We start from the raw sequence: 13,040 nt of genomic DNA, 5'->3' as shown, positions 1-13,040 counted from the left end.
CAATTCCTGAAAACTAATACATTTTTTGACTTAAAATTATTACCTGAATTCAATATTTTTAAATAAAAACGTTGGTACACACGTACATGTCAAATAATCACCATAAAAGTCTATTTTCTAAACATTATCGTGGTTTTACATACAGTTACATGCTTGCTACAAATGTAGACTTCCGACCGTGTACGTAAGTTTTATATCCCGGGCACATGAAGGTTAAGCTGGATCAAATCGTATCTCTCAAATCGATCTTGTTCAGTTGCAGTTGACGGGGTGTCGTCGTACTCTTTCATTGCTTCTTCAGGCGTTCCTCAGGGAAGCATTTTAGGTCCTATTCTTTTTGTGATTTTCATCAACGATATTACTAGTTGTTTTAAATTTTCAAAATGTCTCTTGTATGCTGATGACATAAAGATTTTTAGTAATATTACGTTGACTCGTTGAAACTTCAGAGTGATCTAGACAATATTGTAGCTTGGTGCCAGAAAAAGATGCTTCCCTTAAATATTAAAAAATGCTCCCGTGTCTCCTATTCCAAATCCCGCTTCCCTATCCCTACTTCGTATTATATTGCAGACTCACAACTAAGCATTGTTTCCAAAATCACTGATCTTGGGGTGGCCTTTGACTCGAAATTCACATCTCAAAGCCAATTTAATTATATTATAGCTAAATCTTACTCAATGCTGGCTTTTGTCAGACGTTTCAGCTTAGATTTCTCGGTTCCGTATACCTTAAAAACTCTCTTTACCTCACTGTTGCACTCGAGACTTCAATATGCTGTTATTATTTGGCGTCCGTATTATTCCTGTCATATAAGTCGTTTGGAGAGAGTTCAGAAAGTCTTTATAAAGTACGCTCTGCGTCCCCTTCATTTTGATCCTCCTGTTCCGGCTTATGAATCTAGATGTATGCTTATTGATCTCAAGACATTATATTGTAGGAGAACTTTCCTATCTCTCACTTTCATTTTTAATTTAATATCTGGGGTGGTTGACTGCCCCTTTTTACTTGAACGTATATTCTTTCTTATTCATTCCTAATATTTGTTTAAGGAATCATGGCACATTTTATGGTGGGCTGGCGAAGACCAATTATGCGGCCAATGCTCCTGTTGTTAGAGCTCTAAAAGAGTTAAAATTGCTCCAAAATTCTTCAGTTTTGGACTTGTCTACTGTGAAAAAATATTTAAAATTTATTTATTTATTTTTATTTATTTATTATTTAAAGTCGACGACAAACTATGGTCGACTGCATAATAGAAAAGATATATAAATATACAACTCAAAAGATAAAATTTAAGATATATCGAGATTTCAACAATGTTATATTACAAACAAATATATATTAATGAACAATACTCTTTAATTTCGGAATATAATAATAATAAGAAATATGAGCAGAAATAAGATATTATACTGAGATCTTATACTGGCGGAATGCATCAGATTCCGCTCAGCATGATTTCGGAATACAGTGGATTCCAATCTTCCTGTTGGAATGCAACAAGATTCCAATCAGCATGTCATGGGAATCCGGCAGTGCTAAGAGTAGTGTAATGAAGATACGCCATCACACGGCATAAAAAGGTAACATGACCTGTGTTGTTGGAATGCACCGGATTCCAATCAGCTCGATGCCTGACCCATAAGATTATACTGCAGGAATGCATACGATTCCGGTCAGTGACTCATCAAAAAATATATTTTTACGTTGTTGGAATGCACCAGATTCCAATCAACACAATACTGTCTTGTTCCTTCTTAATGATACATGTTGATAAATGTTCCTCCATCCTTAAATGAGATAGTTCCTTTTTTTTATGGAAGAAATAAAATGCCGGCGAATTAAATTAGCTTGTATCTCTTAAATTAGATAGGCAACTATTGCATTACGTATAGTGGCAAAAGTACATTCAAGACTGATACAGCTATACAAGTCATTGTAGTGCGCGCACCAGATAAGAAGAGGATTATTTTTAGCAAAGTTTCGTCGACAAAGGGGTAAATAGAAAGGAACGTAGTGTCTGGATACTCTAGGGGGAACCGCAAAAAACAAGCGGCTGAGAAGGTCCGCAGAATCAATTTCTCCAATAATGAGCTTATGGATGAACAATAACCCCAGTAATATTCTCCGATTTTCCAGAGTGGGCAAGTTAATAAAAAGAAGTCTACTTCTGTATGTAGGAAGGTGGAGACTTGAGTCCGAATTAAGGCCGCGCAGTGCAAATATCAAAAATTGCTTTTGAACTGACTCAAGACGCTTTATATGCTTTTGAGAAACAGGGGACTAAACTCATGAGCAATACTCGAGTATTGGACGAACCAGCGATGTGTAAAGAACCTTAGTGAGGTACGAATCATCGAACTCTTTAGCCCATCTTTTAACAAATCCAAGTAAACCCAACGCTTTGTTGGCAATACATGACATATGCATGTCAAAATTCAATTTCGGATCAAAAAGGACACCTAGATCATTTGCAATGGATATACGCTCCAAAGGCGTACCATCTATTACATAAGGTTTCAATGCTGGCTTCACTCGGTGAAATGTCATATGCTTACATTTAGAGAAATTTAAAGCTATTAAATTTGTTGTGCACCAACATTGGAACGAGTCCAAGTCGGCCTGAAGAAGATCCAAGGAACTCAAATCGGTAGGACAGTAAGTGTAGCAAAGTTTTACATCATCCGCATACATTATAGTATGGGAATATAATATTGTCTGTGGCAAGTCATTAGCGAAGAGGGCAAAGAGCAAACCTGTTAAATTAGTTGGTAGTCTATCTTTACCTGTAACTAGTCTGTAAGAAATGTAATAATTTCAATACTAAATAAATATTATTATTATTTTGCTTTTCACTGCGTTGTTAAATTTCCCTTGCCACTGGGTTTATATTCAATCAATAAATGACATTTACTATTTTAGTTTGTTTCACACATATAACTGTGCATATAAATCTTAACATACATACATAAATAGTTGTCATAAATAATGCCTAGCTATGGTCAATTGACGGATTTAACTAAATGAAGGTTTGGTGATTGGAAAAATTTTATTGTGAAGCTTAAATAAATAAACAATAGCAATCGGTTGCCAAATAAACAGATTTAGATATTCAATACGGGCTTCAATCAATTAGTATGAATAATAAATTATAGCGGATTATCTCCTAAAAATATTTTGTTAAACACGTAATAAATACTAAGTTCGAAAAACATCAATCCGGAACTTGTTGATGGGCCGTCGAGATTCGCTTCCAATCTGTTTCCTGCTACTTTTAAACAGTTCCTACAAATTGGTGAAAAATTACCTACATACATATTATTTTACATTATTAAAATTACTGACTTCTACCTGATTCAGCCACACAAATCGTTCAGTAAAAACTACCCCCGGGTCTGAGTGAACAAATAGCACATACATATACACATTACCTACAAATTATAAATACAAGACCAGCGACAACAACAGAAAATCGACGCTGATGATGGCACAACGCCGAAACCGGTTTGACTCGAAACCAAATTTGTTAAGGGATGACGGAAAATCGTCCAATATACAAATAATCCACTGTATCGGAAAATAAACAAAACAAAAAGGGCTCGTGTAATTTATTTGGCGAACGTATCTAAATTTTGTCTGAAATGATCATGTTCACTGACGCACACAAGGGCAGACGTGTGGCTGGAGGTCAAAAAAATAAGGGTGGTTCAATCCTTTTTTCACAAAATACACTAACTGCCATAAAACCAATTCTCACCTAATTGGATTAGGATAAGTCGATGTTTGTTCTATTTGCGGCACTAACAGTTTTGTAGAGAAATGCACTTAAAAGTGGTGGTGCCACGCCCATTTTCAAAAGTATTCTTCAATACTCGATATCTGCTTTACCATTTCACTGACATGAAGTATTAATTCAATTTGGTTAAACATATATCGTAAGAATTTCGAATTTTTCATGTACAATCATCAGCAGTTGTCACTTAGCCGCCTATGCTAAATATTTTGGCCGCTTCGTTGGAAGTAACGCCGTAATTACCGTCGGCGTCACGGACAATACCATAAATCTTCCGAAGAACTTTTCTCTTGAACACTTCTGGCGCCGTCTCATCTTCTCTCGACACCGTACATGGTTCTGATCCATACACCTGGACAGATATGAGGAGCGACTTTTAGAGCGTGATTTTTTTCGTCGAGTTTATTTAAAATAGACCTTAAAAAAATTGTTTAAGTGTACGTGGTCCTCACCCGATTTTGTTAATTTTTACTTAAGGGCCCTTTTAGTTATTCGAATAATTAGATTACGCGAGTATTATTTTGACCACAAGAAACCCTCTAGGCCATACCGCCCACCCACCACATATAACCATGAGGAACTCGGGGTCCACAGGTCCTAGGCTGTTAACAAACAGCATTCGCCATAGGTAGGTGAGGTTGAAAATTGGACTGGAGAAGCTATATATTGTGCTGGCAACCAAATGAAGAGATTGTGCTACAAAACCCCTTGAATCAGTTTAGTATTTTAGTCGCCTCTTGCGACAGTCATACCTGCTGCGGGTATTTTCTAAGCCCCTTACCCGCTGGAGTATTATATTTCTATCGTCACGTTAAGTGGCCTCTCGTGTTCATCCGCTTCCAGAACGAAGGAATAAAGTCACAGATTCTATACTTTTCATCAATAATCTCCATAGGGATGATTCGTTGACTATTCTAACCATATTTCGCATGATTTTCGGTTTGTAGATAATTACATATGTTGATTTTTTCCTTAAGGGTAACAGTTTTCTCCGATCGCAAAGATATTACTTGGGTACATGGCCCGTTCTCTTAGTCTTGTATATTTAGTTTAGAAAACTTGGAACATTTTTCACGCTCTCCAGACTGAGAAAATTGATCTATTGATTTTACGGGCGTGGCTTGGTTAAATGAATTCTATATCCAGCTGGGTATAAAAAATAACTGCTTACAATGAATATGTCGTCCAGCCTCTATATAAAATTTACTACTAAAATCGACCTCGTCAAACTTAAGCTTGCTTATTTACTATTGGCGCTTAACCGCTCAAAAGGTTATGGCCGCCCATAAAAGCGTGGTTTCTCTCTACAAACTGGCGCCAATTGAACACACCAAGGGAGTTTAAATCGTCTTCCACCTGGTCCTTCCAACGGAGTAGGGGCCACCCTCTTCCTCTGCTTCCCTAGGTAGGTTCCGATAGAAACACTTTCTTAGCCGGAGAGTCATCTTTCATTCGCATAACATGGCCTAGCCAGCCCAGACACTGCGTTTTAATTCGCTGGACTCAAACTTAAGCTAGTTATTAATAATTGAAGCAATGCTACAATTTTCTTTTTTTATCATCTTAAATACACATATATTTTTAAAAAAAAAACTGCTGTAATTGTTTGTAATATATCCAAGGCTCAATTTCAATAGCTCAATTTGTTGATGTTTACTAACAACCCAAATGAGACTAATTAGGCAAAATGTGTTTGTTCCATTATTTCAAATTAAAAATTAAAATAAAATAAAATATTATTAAATAACAACAAAAAAATTAATTTGAACTACCTGTGTACAAAAATGTAACTAATTTGTATTCTTAATATTATGTGCAACTAATGCAATTAGATAAAACTAAATAAATCAACTACCTACCGCATTATTTGTTTAACATTATACAATTTTCTATGTACTATAAAACCATATTTTAGTGGTTAGCCAATGAAAGTAAACTTCAAATATTTAATTGCAACTATTAACTGTAAATCTTAGTGGAGAATAAAATTTTGGAAATTTTTGCATAGCTAGACATTTATAATTGTTAACATTTATTGTACATTCTTAAAACACCATAAATATTTAGCATTAATTATATATGTAAATTTACATGCAATCTCAACAAAAACTAACATTATTATTTTGGGTATATTTTGCGCAAAATTTAATTAAATCACAAATGGCTTTGCGTAAATTTAATTACCAACATATTGTCAATTAACACAGATTGTAGATTCACCGAACATTTGGTTTTAATTTCGGTTTGGTATTATTTTCATATTCGTTTAAATAACCGGCATCAAATAATTCTCTATTAGTGAGTGAGGTTTCCAGCAAAAATAAGAATATTAATATAAACAAAATACCGACATAAGATAAAAATGCAAAAATATAACAAAAACGAAAACAAGTAAGGAAGCTTAAATTCGGGTGTAACAGAACATTACATACTCAGTTGAGAGCTATGCTGACAACATAAGGGAAAATAACCATGTAGCAAAATGAACCGAGGGAAACCCTGGAATATGTTTGTATGACATGTCTATCAAATGAAAGGCACTAAAGAGTATTTTATGAGGGAGTGGGCCATAGTTCTATAAATATAAAAAAAAAAAATAGTTCTATAGGTGGACGCCATTTATGGATACCGCCATAAAGGTGAATCAGGGTTGACTCTATAATGCGTTTGTGCAATATGGGTATCAAACGAAAGGTGTTAATCAGTATTTTAAAAGGGCGTGAGGCTTAGTTCTATTGTTGGACGACTTTTCGAGATATCGCCATAAATGTGGATCAGGGGTGACTCTAGAATGCGTTTGTGCAATATGGGTATCAAACGAAAGGTGTTAATCAGTATTTTAAAAGGGCGTGAGGCTTAGTTCTATTGTTGGACGACTTTTCGAGATATCGCCATTAAGGTGGACCAGAGATGACTCTTTTCGAAATTGGTATCAAATGAAAGGTGTTAATGAGTCTCTTTAAAAGGAAGTGGACGTCTTTTCGAGATATCGCCATAAGGGTGGACCAGGGGTGACTCTAGAATGCTTTTGTACGATATGGGAATCAAACGAAAAGTGTTAATGAGTATTTTAAAAGGTAGTGGGCCTTAGTTCTATAGGTCGACGCCTTTTCGCGATATCGCCATAAAGGTGGGCCAAGGGTGACTCTAGAATGTGTTTGTACGATATGGAAATCAAATGAAAAGTGTTAATGAGTATTTTAATAGGGAGTGAGCCTTAGTTCTATAGGTGGATGCCTTTTCGAGATACCGCCATAAAGGTGAACCAGGAGTGACCCTAGAATGTGTTTCTACGATATGGCTCCCAAATGAAAGGTGTTAATGAGTATTTTAAAAGGGAGTGGGCCTTAGTTCTATAGGGGGACGCCTTTTCGAGATATCGCCATAAAGGTGGACCAGGGGTGACTCTAGAATGTGGTTGAACGATATGTGTATCAAATGAAAGGTGTTAATGAGTATTTTAAAAGGGAGTGGGCCTTAGTTCTATAGGGGGACGCCTTTTCGAGATATCGCCATAAAGGTGGACCAGGGGTGACTCTAGAATGTGGTTGAACGATATGGGTATCAAATTAAAGGTATTAATGGGAGGTTTAAAAGGGAGTATTAGGTGTATTTGGGAAGGCGTTTTCGAGATATCGACCAAAATGTGGACCAGGTTGACCCATATCATCATCTGTCGGGTACCGCTAATTTATTTATATATGTAATACCACGAACAGTATTTCTGCCAAAATTCCAAGGGCTTTTGATTTCACCCTGCATAGCTTTTTCATTTTATTCTACTTAATTTGGAAGCTGTCACACCCATTTTACAAAGTTTTTTCTAAACTTACATTTTGCGTCAATAAACCAATCCAATAACCATGTTTCATCCCTTTTTTCGTATCTGGTATAGAATTATGGCATTTTTTCATTTTTCGTAATTTTCGATATCGAACAAGTGGGCGTGGTCATAGTCGGATTTCAGCTATTTTGTATACCAATACAAAGTGAGTTCAGATAAGTACGTGAACTGAGTTTAGTAGAGATATATCGATTTTTGCTCAAGCTATCGTGTTAACGGCCGAGCGGAAGGAGAGACGGTCGACTGTGTATAAAAACTGGGCGTGGCTTCAACCGAGTTCGCCCTTTTTCACAGAAATAAGTTATCGTCCCAGAGGCTAAGCCCCTACCAAAATTCACAAGGATTGGTAAATGTTTGTTCGACTTATGGCATTAAAAGTATCCTAGACAAATTAAATGAAAAAGGGCGGAGCCACACCCATTTTGAAATTTTCTTTTATTTTTGCATTTTGTTGCACCATATCATTACTGGAGTTCAATGTTGACATAATTTAATTATATACTGTAAAGATATTAAATTTTCTGTTAAAATTTGACTTAAAAAAAAAATGTTTAAAATGGGCGTGATCGTTCTCCGATTTCGCTAATTTTTATTAAGCATACATACAGTAATATTAGTAAAGTTTCTGCTAAATTTCATCATCATATCTTCAACGACTGCCAAATTACAGCTTGCAAAATTTTAAATTACCTTCTTTTAAAAGTGGGTGGTGCCACGCCCATTGTACAAAATTTTACTAATTTTCTATTCTGCGTCATACGTTCAACTCACCTACCAAGTTTCATCGCTTTATCCGTCTTTGGTAATGAATTAATGCACTTTTTCGGTTTTTCGAAATTTTCGATATCGATATTGTTCATTTTAAATAGTGATCTGAGGTGAGTGCTCAGAAACCTGCGTACTAAATTTCATCGAGATACGTCAAAATTTACTCAAGTTATCGTGCTAACGGACGGACGGACGGACGGGCATGGCTCAACCAAATTTTTTTTCTATCCTGATGATTTTGATATATGGAAGTCTATATCTATCTCGATTCCTTTATACCTGTGCAACCAACCGTTATCCAATCAAAGTTAATATACTCTGTGAGCTCTGCTCAGCTGAGTATAAAAACGAAAGAAAAACAGAAGAAAAAGGAAAAATTACAATCAGCAGATAATCATACAATAAATCGCGGAGCAGTCACATGAATGACTGGATAGAAGCACTTGGCTTCTAACCGAACACGGTCTTTGATGGGACTGCAAGATTTTTGTTGCTTCTCTTAATCATAACGTCGTTGCCTTTGCAAAAGCATCTATCGGCAAATTTCTGAAACCACCCAAATACAACAATGCGGAAAACATAAGAGTTCTCATCCCTGAGCTCAGTGTACCCAGCTTCATCCAAAATAATCATTACTTTCTTATTTGAATATCAACTTTAAAAAATAACTGTTAAATTTTATTTGGACTCCAAAATTGCATTTAAATTCTTTCACTTAATAAAGCAGGAACTATTTGACTATTTGAGTATATACAGGCTAAATGACCAAATATATTTATGGCAGTCTTTCCATGTGCACTTTAAAATTTATACGCCCTGTAACCACACACTTTGTTCCCGAAAAGTGTTTTTATTGGACAGTTAAAGCTTGAGTCTACTTGAGAAAGCGGTCATTAGAAATCAAGGAAAATTTAATTTATAATTTAAAGAATTCCTAAAGCAGAAACTGTGAAAAAATTAGTTTTTCTGCCCTCCTTCAAATTTTAATGCCGTCAGATAAATAGTTTTGTAGTTGGTCGATAGATGGATGGAACAGAATACCTGACGAGGCGACACATGTGTACACAGATGGTTCCAAAGTAGTGCAAGGAGTAGGATTTGCGGTATACTGTGCTGATCCGGAAATAAACGGATCCTATAGGCTGCCGGATTACTGTAGCATTTTCAAGCAGAAACAGTAGCCATAACCAAAGCAATAGAAAACCTGGAAGAAAATAGCCCAAGCTGCAATCGTGTTAACTTTTGTATTGACAGTCAAGCAGCAATTAAGGCAATAATCTCGCATAGCACAGCATCTAAATGCGTGTTAGAGTGTATGCAGTCCCTGGAGGGAATCAGGCCAGGGAGAAGCATACATCTATATTGGGTCCCAGGGCATATAGGAATAGATGGATGAACTAGCTAAAAAGGGCGCATCCCTTGAAGTTTGTAGACGTCCCAATTAGATTGGGAGAGACTACGAGAAGACGAGTGGTGCACATTGTCGACCAAGCTGGAAGGCGTGGGTCCAAGTGCGGGGCTGTAAAATGTTGAAGATTATGTGTTGTTCTTACAACCTTAGACTAAGAAAGTTGCGTCTATCATTAAAAAGAGAGGACTATAGATTCATGACGGTTATTCCGACTGGACACTACCTTCTGGCATCACATGCTTTTAAATTAGGCTTGGTCAGGGATAGCACATATATGAAATGCGGGTTGAAAAAGGAAACTATCGAGAACAGCTGGTGTCCTACGTTTTCCAGGCTAAGAATCCAGCTACTACGAGTAATACAGCTATCTGATTTAGAAGCAGAATGTGGCATAGATCCTAGAAAAATTCTAGTATTTGCCAAGAGTTCGGAGTTATTTTATAACATATGTCCTGGTTTCTAATGCGGTTTTTCAGTTCGGCCGTTAAGTAAACTTCTGGTCAGTTCAAATTAACCTAACCTAACCGCTCCAGGGTTGGATTTTTGACTCACAGCCTGGCTAAGCAGCTTCATTTCCAGTAAATCCTATATAATGGGCTACAGGAACCATTAAATAACACCTTATTTCATATTTAGTATCAGAAATGCCCTATCTAAGCAAAATATTTAAAATTTTATTAAAGGGATTTCTTTAGCCAAACTCTGAAGCAGGAAGTTCGGAAAAAAATGTGGCAAAGCATTTTTGAAATAGATTTTGAACTAGGACGTTCTTCAAACAAATGTTGAAGTATTTAGCTTTCAAAGCGCCCGTCGGGTTGGGTTGATCCTCTTCTGCGTTGGGAAATAATACAGATTGGGGCATAGATATTTATTTCAATTAAAATTTAATTATTCAATTTCATTACAACAAGCATTCCAATAAATTTTTCTTTTCAGAGCTCTGTACTTGGATCCGGCGGCATTATGTATATAAATGGTAGAATAGCTTCTGGACCGTTAGACTCATTGATAGAAGTTTTAGTGCCAAAAAATAGAATAGATTTTGATAAGGTAAGTGAAGACAACTAACCAATAATACCTTGAAAAAATATTAAATTTTTTAAAGAACACAGCCGAATTATCGTCGGTCCCTTGGCAGACTAACACGTTTCAGCTATTCGTGTAGACGACTAACACAGTTCATTCAGGGAACCATGGTAATTCAAAGATTTTTGAGGTCGATTCGTACTATTCTGCAAATCTGAGATTAATCCTCCGATTAGCGGTGAATAAATTCAACACATCTTAGCGTTGTCGTCTAGCCAGGCGAAATTTTACGCTTTGGAATTTATCCACAAATACTTGAATATTTATTTAAACTTTGAAGAAAACTCGTCGCACACTGTGATAAATTTGAATTTTTATTGATAAATTTAGAAATCAATTCGATCTATGAGGGTTTATAGGCTTAAACATATGTTCATCTAGCCAGATGACAACGCTTAAAGGTGACATAATCAATTTTGGTACAAAAAAACACAGATAAAATAAAAATAAAAAAATATCGAATTCGGAATTATTAAAAAGACCGCCTCTGAATTTAAAAACTCACTAAAACTTTTCATGATCGGGTGGTTAGCAGTAAAGTTATTCACGAAAATAAAGCCTTCTCGTCTGGCCAGGCACCAAAATCTATCGGAGGGTTAAGCTTTCCTTAATTAACTGTGTTAGTCTTCCGCGCGAGAAGCTGAGATGTGTTAGTCTTCCAGCTGCACATTCAAACCATATTGACGCAACATATTATAAAAGCATACAATTCCTGGCGTATACTAACGATATAAACTCGACGTAAGGTATGCCCGCTCTGGCCTAGATTACTTACTTACTTACTTAATTGGCGCTTAACCGTCTAAACGGTTATGGCCGTCCAACAAGGCGCGCCAGTCGCTCCTTCGATCCGAAAACCGGCGCCAATTGGTCACACCAAGGGAGTTTAAATCGTTGTCCACCCGGTCCTTCCAACGGAGTGGGGGCCGCCCCCTACCTCTGCTTCCATAGGCGGGTTCCGAAAGAAACACTTTCTTGGCCGGAGCATCATATTTCATTCGCATAACATGGCCTAGCCAGCGCAGCCGCTTGGTTTTAATTCACTGGACTATGTTGATGTCTGCGTATAGCTCGGACACCTTATTATTAAATCTTCTGCGGTACTCGCCATCGCCAACGCGTAGAGGTCCATAAATCTTTCGAAGAACTTTTCTCTCGAACACTCCCAAAGGCGCTTCATCTGCTGTTGTCATGGTCCATGCTTCTGCCCCATATAGCAGGACGGGTTCGATAAGTGACTTGTAGAGTATGATTTTCGTTCGCCGAGAGAGGACTTTACTTTTCAATTGCCTACCTAGTCTAGAGTAGCATTTATGGGCAAGATTGATTCTTCGCTGGATTTCTGTGCTAATGTTGTTGCTAGTGTTGATGCTGGTTCCCAAATAAACGAAGTCTTTTACCATTTCGAAATTATGGCTGCCAACAGTAGCGTGGTTGCTAAGACGCTTGTGCGCTGACTCTTTGTTCGATGACAGCAGGTACTTCGTTTTGTCCTCATTCACCATCAAACCCATCTTTACCGCTTCTTTTTCCAGTCTGGAGTAAGCTGAACTAACAGAGCGGGTGTTTATGCCGATGTTATCAATGTCATCAGCACATGCCAGTTATTGCACGATTTTATAGTATATTGTTCCTGTGCGGTTAAGTTCTGCAGCTACTATAATTTTCTCCAGCATCAAATTAAATAAATCGCACGATAGGGGGTCACCCTGTCTGAAACCTCGTTTAGTTTCGAACGGCACGGAGAGGTCTTTCCCAATTCTGTCTACTCAACGTCATTTTGCACAGCCGTATAAGTTTTGGGGGGGAAACGAAATTCAGACATAGTAGCATATAGGCAGCTCGTTTTCGTGCTGTCGAAGGCGGCTTTAAAGTCGACGAAGAGGTGATGTGTGTCGATTCTCTTTTCACGGGGTTTTTCCAAGATTTGGCGCATTATGAAAATCTGGTCGATGGTAGATTTACCTGGTCTGAAGCCGCACTGATAAGGTCCAATCAGCCGGTTCACGGTGGGCTTCAATCTTTCGCACAATACGCTTGAAAGGACCTTAAATGCGATATTAAGAAGGCTGATTCCACGATAGTTGATACATTTTTCAGTATCCTCCTTCTTGTGGACTGGGCAAAGGACGCTT

At 37.2% G+C, this 13,040-nt stretch overlaps 1 protein-coding gene across 1 annotated transcript in view; it reads left to right on the top strand.

Moving 5' to 3' along the window:
* The window catches only part of LOC137241836 (uncharacterized), a 514,945-nt gene that overhangs the window by 51,829 nt on the left and 450,076 nt on the right, over positions 1–13,040 (top strand). Inside the window, exon 3 of the mRNA XM_067769217.1 lies at positions 10,756–10,869. Within this exon, the coding sequence (XP_067625318.1) occupies positions 10,756–10,869 (114 nt within the window). The remainder of the gene's footprint in view (positions 1–10,755; positions 10,870–13,040) is intronic.

This window comes from Eurosta solidaginis, chromosome 2 (assembly GCF_040869045.1).
Source record: "Eurosta solidaginis isolate ZX-2024a chromosome 2, ASM4086904v1, whole genome shotgun sequence".
In the NCBI taxonomy this organism is placed as follows: domain Eukaryota; kingdom Metazoa; phylum Arthropoda; class Insecta; order Diptera; family Tephritidae; genus Eurosta; species Eurosta solidaginis.
The sequence above is the reverse complement of the archived record's forward strand: the minus strand, read 5'-3'. Positions and strand labels throughout refer to the sequence as shown.